The sequence below is a fragment of the Chiloscyllium punctatum genome, chromosome 5, assembly GCF_047496795.1.
Source record: "Chiloscyllium punctatum isolate Juve2018m chromosome 5, sChiPun1.3, whole genome shotgun sequence".
Classification (NCBI taxonomy): domain Eukaryota; kingdom Metazoa; phylum Chordata; class Chondrichthyes; order Orectolobiformes; family Hemiscylliidae; genus Chiloscyllium; species Chiloscyllium punctatum.
The window spans coordinates 52,597,849-52,615,636 of NC_092743.1; the positions used below are offsets into that span (position 1 = coordinate 52,597,849).

At 42.5% G+C, this 17,788-nt stretch overlaps 1 protein-coding gene across 1 annotated transcript in view; it reads right to left on the bottom strand.

The window, feature by feature from the left end:
* Positions 1-17,788, bottom strand: part of lrrcc1 (leucine rich repeat and coiled-coil centrosomal protein 1) — a 179,201-nt gene that overhangs the window by 90,189 nt on the left and 71,224 nt on the right. Inside the window, exon 8 of the mRNA XM_072570311.1 lies at positions 13,445-13,611. Within this exon, the coding sequence (XP_072426412.1) occupies positions 13,445-13,611 (167 nt within the window). The remainder of the gene's footprint in view (positions 1-13,444; positions 13,612-17,788) is intronic.

Sequence of the window (17,788 nt, forward strand, 5' to 3'; positions counted from 1 at the left end):
CCAGCCTTAGCACATCTGGAAACAAATCTAACTCGCTTAGAACAGAGTTCTTCATTTAACATTGCACTTTAAAATGAAAGGTGCCCATGTGTTCCAATGCTGCTGGTAAGTCACCTTGAGCACAATATCAAGCACATATGTTATGGATTGGGCAGCGTCATTCTCTAGGCTTCTGGCTTGCTGTCATAGTGCTCACTCACTTTGTGCCAATGTGGATGCTCACAGAATTTCTGCAATGCCTTGTCTTTTTGCACTTTGCTGCCTTATTCAGAACTAATACACTCTCAGTTTTATGTAGCCATGGCACTTTTTGGTTTTTGATTCCAAAAGCAGAGGAAACAGCTTACCTGACTATCCCTTTATGTATTTTATAGGTTTCACTGAGATTACCTTGCATTCTTCAAAGCTTTAGGGAATACAAGCCCAATCTCTCTTCATAGGTCAGCTCTGTCATTCACTGTCTTCAAGTCCAGTGAAGACCTTTATTGCATGTCCTCAATAGTATATCTCTCCACGCTTCAGGCTCACTGCCTTTATTCCTGATGAAGGGCTTTTGCCCGAAACTTCGATTTCGAAGCTCCTTGGATGCTGCCTGAACTGCTGTGCTCTTCCAGCACCACTAATCCAGAATCAATGATAATTATGTCTTTCCAGATCTTTCCACAGATGACCAAAACTGCATTCAATACACGTGGCACTATCTAACCAAGCTGCTGTACAACTGAAGCAAGACTTTCTCTGTACCCAAATCCTCATATAGAATCTGATATAGCATGATAAAACTGTTATCAATTCTCATAATAAATCATTCAAACAAAATTGTACATGAAAAGTTTTGGAAATGAACTTCATATCAAGAATACCCATGCGACATACAGCAGAGGTTTGTGAGAGAATTGTTTTAAAGCATCATCATCCAAATGTAACCTGCAAACAAAGAAAATTGAACTTTGAACATTTGATTTCAAAATCATAAGGCCACCATAACCCTAAAAGAAACCTCAATATTATAGTTGCAAGAGAGAAAACAATTGGATACTGTCTATCTTTAATCTCTGAATCATTCATGAAACATTGGTAACCCAAGGATTTTCTGCCTACAGTGTGATTTGCTTCAAGGATATCCTGCTGGGAATCGATAAAAGGCAGCTTAAAAGAATAGGGAAAGAGGAAACAAAATCCAATCTTTTCTCATGAATAAAGATTATTCTTAGAATCTTATGAAAAAACAAAAATGAAAGCACAGCATGCCAAGTGAGTGAAGTGCAACAAAACAACTTAAACCAACCATGCATTTAATTGTAATCAGACAAAAACTGACATCAAGCATAGGAATCATGACGATGGGTCAATAAAAGCTTAGTCAAACTGGTTCAAGCAAAATCTTAAATGACAATTTAAGACAAGTCGAGGAGCTAAAGGGAATTACAGATTAAATTACTGAAGTGGGCTGCCCAAGATTCCAGAGTTGAAGAAATTGAGCACCTGTGAAGGTTGAAGGTGACAGAGATAGGAGTATTGGGTCCATGAAGCAATTTGAACATAAGAATGAGAATTTTAAGTTTGAATTGTTAGTAAGTTGGGAATGAATGGAGGTTAGCTTGTGCAGTTGTGCTAAGTGAATAAGATGTAATGCAGATGAAGATACCAACAACAAAGTTCTGAACAGATTCAAACTTGTAGAATTTGGTAAATTCAGTGCCTGATGAAGATCACTGCAAAAATCAAATGTGGATAGGTTTTAGCAGCAGATGATAAAATTAAATTTGATTTTCAGCCCTCATCAAGAACTGTCCTTGTTCTAAGTAAGGAACCATATGTTTCAATGCTGGTTACCATGGAATTTCTCTAAACCCACAAACTTCTGCATTTTAAAACTTTAAAAATCACAATGGGCCACATTTTACTCAAAGTATTGGATTACTTATACATGTTGCTGTTGATAGTCAAATTAGCCAGTTAATTCATGGAATTGGGATATAGTGTGAATTGTGAGTTTTGCAGAACTTTGTCAGATTACATTGTGTCTGTATTCATTTCATACATTTGCATTTTTTGGTCTCAGCTTGCTGGGTATTTTTAAGTAAAACAGAAAGTGGAGAAGCTCAGCAGGTCCTTCAGTTCTGAAGGACTGGACTTGAAATGTTACTTGTTGCTCCCTCCATAGATGTTAGCAGATCTGCTGAGTTTCTCTATTTCATATTTCCACCATCCACAGTATTTTGCTTTTATTTGGTATTTTAAAGATGTTATTGGATTTGCAGATGAATTGCCCGCTAAACCTATTACCATAAATTAAGACGGGAAATTAAGATTCCAAAATTCCTGTTAAAAATATGATTTTTGTTAATACAATGTCACTCAATCTCTCAAACCCAAAGTCAACACTTCTATATGTAGGAAATGCTTCTTACGAACATGATTTGACACTAGTTCATACACCATAATTCTATTTAGTCCCCTATTTCTTTCTCAATACTTCATCACCATCCCTGTCTTATCCTAAAGGCTGGGCAGACTCACCACCAGCAGCAACACTGTGATTTACATTTGTGAGAGAATGCCCTTGGCAGGAAACAACACTGACTCTGAACATTATGCAGTATCACACACAAAGAATCCTCCTGTTCATCACTCCCTCCTGCTCCCCTCAGTTGATGAATGAGTAATCTGCAACATTGAATAACACTGGAAGAGGGTACAATGACACAAACGTATTTTGGATGAGGGACTCTAACATCCATAAATAAGTCTGGCTCAGAAGCAACACTACTGACGAAGTTGACTGATTTCCGAAGCATGTAGCTGGCAAACTGCACCTGTAGAAGGTGGTGAGAGACCCAAAATAAGGGGTATGACAATGCCACTCCTCTAATAAGGTAATGTTGTTCTTTGTTTTTTCAAGAGGGGTTTAAAAGGCAGAGATTCAGATTTGTCTGGAATAGCCAACAGATACTGCCTAAGGCAACAATCAGGAAAAGGTTTTTAGGTTTGTTTTTAAAAAGACACTTGTACAATGAAAGTGGAGCGGCCAATTCTCCTAGCTCAGGGTTTTTTATCCTGGTGGATTTGATTTTAACAGGCAGTCTATTTGAAGCTGCTGATCAAAGAAAGCTGCTGGGGAAAAGAAAGGTTCCCCGATTCAAAAGATGTTTCTGGCTGACTCTCTTTCTCTAACACCTATTGTAATAGCCTATATTTGAACTTACCTTTTTTGCCAAGGGGTTGTTTATGGGGATGTTGCAGGAAATTGAAACAGCTCCTTTTATTAAGTTGCAGGGATATTGTGTCAGTTGGGTTATCAAATAGGTGTTATTCTAAATTCTGTTTTCTTTTGCTTGCGTTTCATTCGACAAGATTAGATTAGATTAGATTTCCTACAGTGCGCAAATAGGCCCTTCGGCCCAACCAGTCCACACTGACCCTCCGAAGAGTAACCCACCCAGATCCATTTCCCTCTGACTAAGGCACCTAACATTGTGGGCAATTTACCATGGACAATTCACCGAACTTGCACATCTTTATACTGTGGAAGGAAACTGGAGCACCTGGAGGAAACCCATGCAGACACGAGGAGAATGTGCAAACTCCACATAGACAGTAGCCTGAGGCTGGAATCAAACCTGGCACCCTGGCGCTGTGAGACAGCAGTGCTAACCACTGTGCCACGTTAAATAAATGTGTAAATAAATTCTGTTTTACTTGAAGCCAAGTGGTTTGACCAGTTGCATCACTCCTGGAACATCCACCTCACATCTGCCTAAAACAACTAAAAAAAAATTAGGGTCTGGACTACCCTCTTGAAATATTTTGAGGGGTCTGGCCTGGTCCATAACATGGAATAATCAACTTGACCTGATGGTTACCAATTTATTTACCATAATGCATCTACCTATGGCAATAGGTAGTAGTAGGAATGTTTACCACACAGCCTTTGTGGAAACAAAACACTGTCTTCATATTTGACACACTATCCAATATGATATTACTACTACGACTACAAAGCAAAATGGAATAGGTCTACCAATCTTGCTTCAATGAAGAGCATGCAGGAGCTCCAGCAGGTGTATCAAAATAAGATGCCAATGTGTTGAAGCTGCAAGACAGGACTATATTCATGCAAAACAGCTAAAGCTGCATGCTATACAGAAATGCAAGTGATCCACAACAACGATTAAATGAAACCTCCATGATCAAGTAACATCCAGCAATGAATGGCATTATACAATTAAACAGACTGGAGGAGGATATTCCATCAATATTCCCAACCACTCATTCTTAAGTGAAGGTGGGATCAGTATGGGAGTAAGAAAGGCCAGCCTGAAAGGTTTGCAACCACCTGCAGATGAGTGAATAATCTACATCGTTCTTCTGAAGTTAAAGGAACACATGAATTAGGAGTAGCTCATTTGGACTGTTGAGCCTGCTATGCAATTGAATGAGTAATGGTTGATCTTCAACTCCAGTTTCCTCTTATTGCCATAACACTGGATTCCCTTACTGATTAAAAATCTGTCTATCTCAGCCTTGAATAAATTTGCTGACCCAGCCTCTAAAGCCATCTTCAGTAAAGAATTCCAAAGATTCATAACCCTCAGCAGAACTTAATCCTCATCTTGGTCTTTAATGAGTGACTCTTTACTCTGAGATTATGCCCTCTCTTCCTAGATTGTATAACAGGGGAAGCAACCTCTCTCTATAAGAAAGTCTTCCATACTCGAATTAACTTAGTGTAGATTCTCTAGAATGCCTCAATATCATTAGTGATAAAGATACTGGACTTTGTAATCAAGAGGCCCAGTCTAATTTTCTTGGGAAATGGGCTTAAATCCCACCATGGCAGACGGTGAAATTTGAACTCAAGAGAAATGGGAATTAATAGCTAATCTAATGGCAACAATTGTCATTGCCAAAAGTAAAAACCCATCTGATACGCTCATGTCCTTTAAGTAAGGAAATCTGCCATCCTTATCTGATCTAGTCTACATGTGACTTCAGACCAACAATGTGGTTGACTCTTAACTGTTCTCTGAAATGGCTCCAGAAAGCCAATCAGTTCCAGGACAATTAAGGACAGGCAATAAATGCTGGCCCAGCCAGCAACACCCAAAAACCATGAACGAATATTTTTTTAAAAATTCACTGGAAAGGTTCCAAAATCTAAGGATGCTACCAGTGCATGCATAACTCTGTAGTTACTTTACAATCAAAGGCTGCAACCCCTCAGATCCAGGGGATTTATTCATCTTTAGCCCCAGTAGTTTCCCTACAAGTGTTTCTATAGATATATTATTGTTTTTATTTCCTCCTCCTGCCCCTCCCCAAATTTGGATCTGGAAGCTCTGGAGAAGCAGTTAATAATATAAAGAGAAGCAGTTAATAATAGAAACCTCCAGAAGACTGGGAAGAGACCCACAGGCTCTGGTATATAAAGGTTCGAGAACAATATTTTTTCAAGACTCCTCCGGGGCCGTAATTAAGAAGAGGAAATCTTTTGATGATGTTAAGAAAAAAATTAAAAGATTTGAATCTTCAGTATTCTCCGAGGTACCCAGCAATACTGCGTTTTAATCTTGGGGGATCTGTTTATAATTTCAACTTGGCAGAAAAAGCAAAAGAATTTGTGAACTCTCTGAAATAATTGACTTGGGAATGAGGTTGGGGTGGGGGGGGAGGGGAAGAGAGGGGGAGAAGAGAAAAAGATGTTTGCAGACAATGGTATAATATTTTTTCTCTTCTCTTTCTTTGTTCTTTTCTCTTTTGTGGTTTTTGGTCGTATATGCTTGGCATTGCTATGGTGTAAAATTTTGACTGTTTAATATTTCATCTGGTTGGTATTTATCTGTTATTTCACTGTTCCTTTTTTCTCTGGGTGAGGGGTGGTTACTTCTTTTGTGTAAAAATGTACAGAGGAACCTCGATTATCCGAATATCAATTATCTGAAAATCAGATTATCCGAAGGAGGTCTCGAGGTCCCGATGAAAACATTACATTAAAGACATGTTTCCAACAGTGACCGCGTCATTTGTTTACAATGATTAAACAGGCACCGTCCCCAAATGACTGTCTGCCCGCCCTCTCTCGCTCCCCATGCTTTCCCTGGAATTCTGCACAGGGGCGTACCCTAAACCCCCCTTCCCCAGATAATCTCTCCAACATTGTCCTGTACAGGTGGAACCTGTCAAAAAGTTGTGTGTGTGTGTACACGCGCGCGCTATTTGGAGACTTACCACACAAAGACAACTGCAGCAGTCTTGTTGTTGGTTACAGACCCACTGGAGAGGGGTGGAGGGAGGGGTGGAGGCAGGCGGGAGTGGTGTCAGATAGGGTTGGGACGAGGGAGTGTTGGGGGTAGACAGTGGTGCTGGACGGGGTTGGGGGTGGGGGGGGGGGATGTTGGTCGAGGTTGGGGGACAGGGGGTGGTGTTGCTCGGGAGTGGGGAGGGCAGTGTTGCAAGGTGCTGAGGCGGGGTGGCTTGGGATTGGGGGTGGCGTTGGATAGGATTGAGGGCTTGGGGGCGATGTTGGTGTTGCACGGAATTGAGGGCGGGAGGCAGTGTTGGACAGGGTTGGGCCGGGGGTTGGTTTTGCACGGGGTTGGGTGCTTAGGGCCGGGGGGTGGTGTTGGACTGGGTTGGGGGCGGGGGCGATGTTGCTCGGGGTTGGGTCTTGGAGATGGGGTCAGTGCTGGGAGGGACGGTGTTGGAGGCGGAATTTCTCGGTGTTGGGGGCGGTGGTGGACAGAGTTGGGGGGTTTGCTCGGGGTTGGAGGCGGTGTTGCTTGGGTTTGGGGGGCAGGGGGTGTTGTTGTACAGGGTTGGGAGCGGTATTGCTCGGTGTAGGGGGCTTGGAGGCGGTATTGCTCGAGGTTGGGGACTTGGGGCCAGTATTGAATGGGGTTGGGGGCGGGGTGGACAGGGTTGAGGGGGTGTTGCTTGGGGTTGGGGCAGTGTTGCTTGGTGTTGGGGGCTTGGGGGCGTTGTTGCTCGGGGTTGAGGGTGGCGGTGGTGTTGGACCTGACTGGGGGCGGGAGCGGTGTTGGACAGGCTTGGAGGCAGGGGGACTGCTATTGCACGGGTTGGGAGAGGGCAAATGGCTCTCGCGCTGCAGTCTTCTGAATGGGCAGCAGACTTTAAAAACTCTGAGCTCCAGATTAACCAAATAGTCGATTATCCGAACGAAATATTGCCCGCCCATCACGTTCGAATAATCGAGGTTCCCCTGTATAGGGTTGAGGTAGGTGGGGGGGAAAAAGGGCATCCATTGTTAACTTCCATAAGCGTAAATAACATGTTTTTTTCTATCTGTGCATTGCCTGGGTTTGGGACACAGCATTAGCTGGAAGGAATCAGGATGGCTCTAAGGTTTGGAGTGAATGCCCACTATGGACGTGGGGGAGATCGCTAGTGATTTGGGTTAATATGTTTATTTGTTCAAGTTAAGAGTAGTGGTTAGTTTGTTACTTTTAGTAGTGTTTGTAGGGATAGTTTTTAGATTTTATAAAGTTTGTGTCTATTCCACTCACCACACATTGAATGGACTTCTTCCTCTCGGGGAGACTGCTGGCTGCAATGTGCAGTCATGGCTAGCAATCTGTTCAGATGATGCACCTGGAATGTAAGAGGGATCCATTCCCCCCATTAAAAGAAAGAAGGTGCTTTCAAACCTTAAGAAGGAATGGGTTGACATCACTCTGCTGCAAGAGACACACTTAACTGAGAGAGAGCATTTGAAGTTACAGCAGGGGGACATAATAGGGTATTCTTCTCCTCTTTCAACTCTAAAAGCAGAGGAGTGGCCATACTGGTAGGAAGGAGTCTCCTATTTCAGATGATAGATCAAATCAAGGAGGAGTGCGGGCGGTTCATTCTTCTCAAGGCTCTGATACACGGAGAAGAGTAAGGCATCCTAAACGTTTATTGTCCCTCAGCAAACCCTCTCAAATTTTTAGTTGATGCAGTCTCTAAATTAATGGCCCTTGAGGTGCACTGTACGATAATAGGATTATAGACATTAGTCATTTCATGATCTGTGGGGTAGGCAGGATGCCAAGGGGTCTGTCAGGTACACACTTGCAATCTAAATAGCTCGTGGACTTGTATAGGGAGTTGGGGCTCATGGATGTGTGGATGTGTGGAGGTGTCCTCACCCTAATGGGACAGATTTTACCTTTTACTCCAACCTGCACAAATGCCATACGAGAATCAATATGTTCTTTATTTCGTCAGTTTGTTTGGACTCTGTGCTGGCCTGCAGGATTGGGAACATAACTATTTCAGACCATTCGGTGGTGTACTTGGATGTTAAGACATGGGTAGTGGAACAGACACATGGCACTGGCGCATGGATCAGTTTCTGTGAAGGATGGCAACTTTGTAGAGTACATTACAAGAGGATTCGGGGCCTTCTGGGACATCAATCGGAGTATGACCAGTAATCCACTGGTGCTTTGGAGACCACCAAGATGTATTTAAGGGGTCTGATTATCTCATATTCAATAACTAGAAAACGGCAAAGAGGGGAGCAGCAGCAGATGCTTGAAGCCCGGCTGAAAGAGGCTGAGTTGGCATATCATAACAGACCATCTGTGGTTAAGTTACAGCGGGTTACGGCTGTTGAGCTGAAAAAGATTAATGCCAGACTTTTGGAATTCTATGCAGTTATAGTGGTCAGTGGACTGTGAGGATGGAGTAGCAAGAATGGTAACCTTTTTAAAAAACGCAGAGTAGGCCTCCCTTTTAAATGCACCCTGATGATACAAGAGGTGCAAGAGACAGTAAGGCAGCTCCAGAGTGGCAAAGAACCTGGCCCAGATGAGTTCCCAAATGATTATATCAAGGAGTTTATACACATGTTGGCTGAGCCACTTCTGGGCATGTATAATCACTCGTACAGCCAGGACTGCCTCCCAACCTCCCTTAGGGAGGCCAATATCTCCCTTATTTAAAAGGGAAAGACCACAAGGATAGACCTATCTTGTCATTAAATGTAGACGTCAAAACTTTATCAAAGATGCTGGGCCTGAGGTTGGAAAAGGTACTGCCCGTTATTATAAAATAAGACCAGAGGGTTTTATCAAGGGTTATAGCTCTTCCAGTAATGTCAGGAGGGTATTGAATATAGTGCAAGTATGTCAGCAGAGATTGATTCCAGGCAAGATGGTCTCCCTGGATGCGGAAAAGGCGTTTGATCAGGTGGAGTGGTCAAGTCTCTTTGGTGTTCTCGACCATTTTGGTCGGGGGGGGGGGGGGGGGGGGGGCGGGGTGGGAGGACCTTCGCTAGATGGGTGGCAGTGCTATATAGTGACTCTAAGGCAGTGGTTATCACCAATGGTTTCAAATCGGATAATATTAGTATAGGGAGAGGTAGCCAACAGGGGTGTCCTCTCTCATCTCTCTGTTTACCTTGATAATTGAGCCATTGGCGGAGGCCATCCGGAAGGACCTTGAAATAGTGACACCAAAGGTTGGAATTGAGGAACACAAAATTACTCTTTATGCAGATGATGTCCTTCTCTTTCTGGCTAACCTGGAAATGTCCGTCCCCTGGCTAACACAAATAATGAAATTTTTTGGCAGCTTTTCGGGATACAGGATAAATTTTACAAAACCGGAAGTCATGCCTGTGGGAGGTATGGTGGAAGTGCCTGAGCTGGAGGATGGAATGCTGTTTCCTTTTTGTTGGTCATTAAAACATTTCCTCCGCCTGGGAAGTTTTATTTCCCAAGTCTTCCATCAGCTGTACAGAGCTAACTTTGTGCAATTATTTGATAGGATAAAACAGGACTTACAGTGGTGGGAGGGACTATCAATATCAAGGGTAGGTCGTATAGCTCTGACTAAAATGAATGTTCTTCCTTGGCGATTATATCCTATGAGGATGCTCCCCGTTGTTGCTACCCAGCAGGTGCTGCGGAGGTTTACGGGCTGGCTTGGATCCTCTATTTGGTGCTACAGGCGCACCCTAATTAAATTTACTAAGTTGCAACTCCTGCAGGGTATGGAGGAATGGATCTCCCAGATCTGAAGAGATACAAAATAGGCGCCCTGTTGTCCTATGTGGGTGACTGGGTGAGTAAGGACTCGAGGTCGATTTGGCAGGGTGTCTTAACTTACTGTTTATGGACAAGATGAGAACCGTGGCTCAGCATTGTGAGAGCCCAATTATCTTAAATACTCTGAAAGAATGGAGAATAATGTGGTAGGGTGAGGGCAATTTGCTTAAGACCTTGCCGTTCACTCCATTAGTGGAAGCCCCAGGATTTAGGTCAGACTCAATGGAGTCTGGCTTCAAAGCATTGGAGGGTAAGGGAATCTCCCATTTATGGGAGAGGTCTTGTTTTCTTTTAACCAATTAAGGCAGAAATTAGGGATACCTATTTGGGACTTCTTCCGATACTTTCAGGTTAGGAATTATATAGAGAGGAAGACCACACTCTTGGTTCAGTTTTATAAGTCAGACATAGAGAGAAGAGTGCTCCAATGTGGGGACGCTCTTTCAATCAGTACCATATATCACTTAGAGAGGGAGTGCCTTGGGCATTATGTAGAGACTTCATGGGATCTGCACTCAGGAGCGAGAAGAAGAAATTTCATTGGCAATATGGGAGGATATATGAGAGAATGTGAAGAAATTCTCAATATGAAATAAAGCACAAGCTATGGAATTGAAGATCCTTCACAGGGCCCATATGGCACCAGAGAGGTTAGCAAAGTTTAAGAGAGGATCTTCTCCAGGATGTCCCAAATGTAAAATTAGCATTGGCACTCTTCCACATTGCTTTTCGTCCTGTTTCAAGATTCGTGGATACTAGCATGCCATAATGAATAAGCTGGAGAAGATCTGGAAATTGAAGTTAAGGCAGACCCAGTATCCCTTCTTTTGGGACTGCTGAGTCTGCCCTCTCTGGGTGAACACGGAAAGAGGTTATTTAACATTCTTATACACTGTGCAAGGAAGAATATTCCAATGAACTGGATCTCAGAGAAGCCCCCTGGGCTTACCGCGTGGCACAGACTCGTGATGGAGCACATCCCCCAAGACTATCTTACAAATACGGTGTACCACAGAACAGAGCAATTTTATAAGACGTGGTGACCCTTTCTAAATTACACAGTTGAGGATCTATCGGTGAGACTGATTTTGGCCTGTATACAGCCGTAGGGCCTGGGTTTGGCGGTCTGGGGACCTGGAGAGGGGGTGGCGGGGGGGGGCTTAGTAAATCGGATATAATAATATAACTATTGCTCCAATAGATGGGAGCTTCAGTGGATGCGTGGTGAATGGAGGAATGTAATGTAATGTAATTTAATTTAATTTTACTTCATTCAATTTGATTTTAATTTAGCTTGAGTTAAGTAAGTATGAGACAATTGTACCCTGTAGAGTAGTAAGTAGGTTATTGTTAGTATTATTGTAATATAATAATGTTGTATTATCCTATTTTTCTGTATCTTTGTATTTTTATAATTTGTTTTTGTAAAAGAGTAAAAGTTTTTTCAATAAAAATATAAATTAAAAAAAGACATGCTTTGAGCATCCACCCTATCAAGACCTCTTGAGATTTTTAATGTTTTAATCAGATCACCTCTTCTTTTAAACTGTAATGGATATGACCTATCCAAACTCTCCTCAAAGTATCACCCTCATACCAGGAATCAATTGAGAAAACATTGTCCGAATTGCATCTAAACACAATTAATTCCTTTCTCAAATAAAGGAAATCAAATCTGTACATAGTCTTCCAGATGTGATCCCATTTATACAACTTTGGATAACATCTTTCCATGAGCTTCGCAATAAACAACACTCAACGTGTCTTCCTAATTATTTGTCGTGCCAGCATATTAACCTTTTGTGTTATTGCAGCAGGACACTCAGGTCCCACTGTACTACAATTACTACAGTGGTTCTGAAATCTGCCACTTTTGAAGAATATGCTACTTTTCTATTACTCCTGCTGAAGTCGACAAACTCACATTTTCCCACATTATACTCCATCTGCCAAATAACTTGCCCACTCACTTAATCTATCTATATTTCTTTGCAGACTCGTTATAGTTTCCTCAAACCATACATTCCTATTTTCATGCCAATAACTAATTTAGCAATTATACATGTTGTTCTCTTCTTCAAAGGGCTTAATCTTCAAACAATTCAATTCACTCCATATGATATTAAGAAATGACTGAGCCCATTGGATAAGTCAAGGGATACAGGTCCTGGCAATATCCCTGCTATAGTGTTCCAGAATAGTCACATCTACAATCAAACTGTTTGAGTACAACTATAACACAGGCACCTTAGCAGATAAAGTGGAAAAATACTTTAAGGTACCTCGCTCAGAAACAAAAACACAGGACAAGTTCAATCTGACCAATAACCATTTCAACAGCATACTCAATCATCAAAGTGATGAGAAGTGCTATCAACAGTGTGATCGAGTGGCATTTACTCAAGATAACCTGTGCTCAGAAACTCAATTTGGATTCTACCAGCATTTTTACACTCAGTCCCAAATACAACTTTGATGCAAACATGGCCAACAGAGCTGAATTGTTGAAGGAAGATGAGAGTTACTGCCATCAAAGCAAACTTTGACCGAGTGTAGCATCAAGGAATCTTTATCAAGTCGAAGTCAGTTCAAATTGGAGGAAAACTTTACATTGGATGGGGTCAAACTTAGCATAAAGTCAAATAGGTTTTATTGCCCATCATCTCAGCCCAGATCATAGGTGCAGGAGTTCCTCAAAATGACATCCAAGGCCCAAACTTCTTCAGCTACTTCATAATGGTCTTTCTTTCATCATTGAATCAGAGATAAAGATTTTTACTGATTGCATTGTATTGAGACCTATTCACAGTGTTTCAGATAATGATTCAGTCTATGCCTGCATCCAAAGAAATCTGAACCTCCTTCAGATTTGGGTTCATAACTGGTGATCCAACGAGAGAGTACAAACAAAGCATTATCAACGTCAAATCCTTCATCATGAACATCCCAGGTTGCAGGGGGAATGGGGTCACCACTGACTAGAAACTTAACTAGGCAAAACAATACTGTAGCTACAAGTCAGAGTTCGGATATTCTGCAGTGACTGACTCAGAGCCTGACTTCAAAAATCAATTCCACCACCAAAAAGGAAGAAGTCAAGGTGTGATGAATCATTCTCTATTTTACTGGAAGAGTGCAGATCTAATAATACTTAAGGACAAGAATGCCCAATTGATTTGCACCCACCTCCATCACTGCCTCCATAACCATCATAATATGGCTGCAATGTTTACCACCTAGCAAATGCACTGAGGTAAACAGCTAAGGTTAACTTGCCAAGATTTTCCAAATCCAGAGCCTACCACCTAGAAGGGTGCAGCCAGAAGGCTCACAGAACACCATTTACAAGTTGCACTTATCTGTGGAAAATAAATTTTAAAAATATATACCTGTCAGATTTTTTGTTTTTCATCTGTCTGGCACTTCGCTGTTTGGAGGTTTCAGTCTTTGTTCGTCTGGTTTCTTTTTTGCAATTTTCTTTACAGCTCTCAGTTTCACTCTCAGAGGTATAATCAATATCTCGCTTTGCTTTTACTGCATTCGAAGAAGTTGGAACCTTAAAAATTAAGAAATCTAGCATGAAGTACATTTCCCCTATTAGGTCAGTCTGCACAAAATATCGATTGCTGAAAGCCAATTTAAGTAGAATTAGGCTTAATAGCCATGCAGCTCTTTATTGTAAAAAAAAATTTCAGGTCACAGTGAAATCAATATGAACATAATGATTTATCATCAGTGATGTAAAACCTGAGGAATACTTGCCAAGAATGATAATGTTGGAATACTGTACGTCCCCTACACTGATTGCGACAGTATTGTTTTTATCTAGTGTACGTAAATGTCTATGTTTTAATCCTATTTCAAAATATCCAGCTCCATTAAATCTGCAAATCTCTCCTTACCAATATCTGGGGGCTAGTGCCAAAATTGGGATAGCCGTCTCAAAGACTAGTCAAGCAATGGCCTGACATCATCATACTCATGGAATCATACCTTACAGAGAACTTCCCATACATCATCATAACCATTCCTGTATATGTCCTGTACCCGCAGTAGGACAGCTCAGCAGGTGTGGCAGCACCATGTAAAAACAGTCAGTGGGGGTTTGCCCTGGGTGTTCTCAACATTGACTCTGGACGCCATGATGCTTCATGGCATCAAGTCAAATACTGGCAAGGAAACCTCCTGCTGATTACCATTTAGCATTCTATCTTGACTGATGACTTTGTACTCCTCCATATTAAACAACACTTGGAGGAAGCACTGAGGATGGCAAGAGTGCAAAACGTACTCAGGAGAGTTCAGTGTTCATCACCAAGAATGGCTGGTTAGCAGTGTTATTGATTGAACTGGTCAGGTCGAAAAGGATATTGCTGTTAAATTGGGTCTGCAGCAAATGATAAAATAACTAACAAGAGGAAAAGCATGCTTGATTTCATCCTCACCAATCTGCCTCTCACATATGTCCATGACAGTATCAGTAATAGTGACCGCTGCACAATCCTTGTTGGAGACAAACGCCTGCCTTCACACTGATAATACTTACGTGATGTGTGGCAAATTTCTGTGTTAACGAGGATAAGCTCCAACACATCTCCTCCACTTTCTGCACCTCTGCACTTGAATGCAACACGGACAGAACGCCTCCTGGTCCTCACATTCCACCTCACCAATCGCTGGATACAACGCGTCATCTTCCACCATTTCCACCACCAGATATATATCTCCCTCCCCATCTCTAACCAGCATTCTGCAGAGACCATTCCCTCTGCGACGCCCTTGTTAGGTCCACCCCCCCCCCCCCCCCCCGCCCAACCAATCCACCCTCCACCTTTGCCTTACCACCGTAGGAGGTGTAAAACCTGCGCCGACACCTCCCCCCTCAACTCCATCCAAGGGCCCAGAGGATCCTTCCACATCTGGCAGAGGTTTTCCTGTACATCCAAATATCTTATCTACTGTGTCTGTTGCTCTCGACATGGTCTCCTCTATATTGGGAGACAGGAAGCCAACTTGTGGAACATTTCAGGGACACACACACCAAACAACCCCACCCCACTGTGGTCGACAGCTTCATATCCTCTTCCCAATCTGCCAAGAACATGCAAGTCCTGGGCTTCCTCCACCGCCAAATCCCAATCACCTGATGCCTGGAGGAAGAATGCCTCATCTTTCACCTAGGGACCTTCCAAGTACATGGCATCAATGTTGATTTCACCAGTTTCCTCATCTGCCATCCCTCCACCTAATCCTAGATCCAACCCTCCAACCTGGCACCACCATCATGAACCTCTCCCACCTGTCCATCTTCCTTCCCACCTATCCGATCCACCTTATCACCATCACCTCCCACATGCATCCAACTATCGCCTTTCTAGTGACCTTCCCACCCACCCCACCCCCACCTGATCCCCTTCTTATTTATCTCTCAGCCCCTTTGGGCCCTCCCCACATTCCTAATGAAGGGCTTATGCCCAAAATGTCCAGTCTCCTACTGCTCAGATGCTGCCTGACCAGCTGTGCTTTTCCAACACCACACTTTTTGATTCTGATCTCCAGCATTTGCAGTGCTCATTTTCACCTAGATTTCAAACAGATCGAGCAACTTAAAACTGGGCATCCATGAGGCAATATGGGCCATCAAAAGTGGCAGAATCGCACTCAAACACAATCTGCAATCTCATGGCTTGGCATATCCCCAACTCTACTGCAACCACCAAGCCAGGGGAATTGACCTGGTCCTTTGAAGACTGCAGAATTGTATACCAGGAGCAGCGCAAGGCATTTCTAATAGTGAGGTGTGAACCTCAGGAAATCACAAAATAGGACTACTAATATGCCAAACAGTTGTCACAAAGCTAGTCCTTTTTTGCTAAAAGCTGTTCCTTGGCTCAAGGATACTCTGCCCTTGATTTTCTTCAGAGGGGTAATAAACCAGGCCGAACTCAGTCAGACTGGCTTGGTACAGAGATTAAAGAGTATGGAGAGGCCTTTTTGTTTCTATGTAAACAGATGAGACTTTAGGCTAAAGTAGTCATGTTTTAGAAGTGATCTGTATAATGAAAGGGGAGTGGTCAGCTCTCTCGGTGAGCTGAGCAGTTTAATTCAGTCCAGTACGAGTTGGGAATTCAACCGTGAGCTGTGTGGAAACTCCCTCTTCTGCCATTCTAACTTTAGCCTGTAAGCATCTGACCCATTTCTGTACTGTGTTTTAAAGGGGATTTTTTTATTGGGAGTGCTGTGTATATTCGGAACAGCATACTTAAGTCTATTTTGGATAGACTGAGTTCTGTCGGGGTTCTTTATTCTGTTCTTCGTGTTTCATTGTGTAATTTTGTGAATAAATTTTTTGTCCATTTTAAACCTGGTAGTCAACCTCGCTAATTTAATCCAGGTATACTTAACGAAACAAATTGAAAAGTTATGGTCTGGGCTGCCGGCATAAGGATGTTTTGAGTGGTCTGGCCTAATCCATAACAGTTTGGGGGCTCTGTGGGATTTAAAACAGCGAATGGTAGATGCTTTATTTCAGATGTTAGTTTGGTTGGGTAGACAGAGCTTGGGACAGGAATGGCTCTTTCAGTCGCCAAAAGTTTTCTTTATGTGGATGCGGTGACTTTGGAAGTTTTGCAAAAAATGAATAAAACCAGGCTGCAGGAACTAGCAGGGAAGCTGGAATTGGAACTGCCTGCTTCTGTGAGGAAAGGAGAGATAATTACAGCAGTAGCTCAGCATTTAAATGTGCTGGAGAAACCAACAAAATCTACAGAGATGGCAAGAATTCAATTGCAAAGGAAGCAGCTTGAGTTAGAGACGAGAGACAAGGAAAGGGCAGCAGAAATGAAACAGTTTGGATTATGGTTAAAAGCAGAAGAGAGGTAAAAAGAGCAGTAGAACAGAAATAAAAAGAGAGAGAAGCAGAAGAGAGGGATAAAGACAGAGCAGAGAAAGAAAAACAGGGAGCTTTTTAACTTCAAAAACTGACAAAAAAAAGTAGCTTAAAAGGTTGGAGATAAAGGCTGAAGGTAACCTTAGCGAGGAAGTTGTGCGAACACGAATATAGAGCAGAAAGTTAAAGCAGCAAAGTTAGCAGCTTAAGTGGCTGATGATTTTGAGCTGGTTCATAAAACTTGACTTGGCTTCCAGAATCAATTTCAGTCAATGAGGGATAGATTGGGGCAAAGGGAAAGGTAAATCTCAATGAAGATCATAAAGATAACTTACCACAGGATAAAAAAGAAACCCTTGAGGGGGACAAAGAAGTTAAAAAGCTCTGGTGTTTTCATGGTAATTAAATGGGCCACACAAAATCAGTGTTGGTGGGCTAGGAGAAAGCCAGATGTAGGAAAACCAGACAGGCCTGGACGTTTTATTGGACTAGTAACAAAAAGCACAAAGGGAGTTAGACAACTGCCTCAGAATGTACAAGGTGATCAGAGGTTGATTAAGGAGGTGGTGCCAGATCTGCTTAAAAAATATACATGGAAGGATAAAGTTTATTCATATCAGCCAGGAGCATTAGGTAAGGAGGTTACAATATTAGAGGACACAGGATCCTCTCAGCCAGTAATGTTGAACAGAGGAGATATGTACTCCTGAGGGACAATTGCCAGAAAAGGTACTGGTAACAGGGATTCATGGTGAGACAAAAAGCGCTCAATTATGTAAAGTGAGGTTAGAGAGTCCAGAGAAGAGTGGAGAATTTCTGGTAGGAGTACTTGACAAACTCTCAG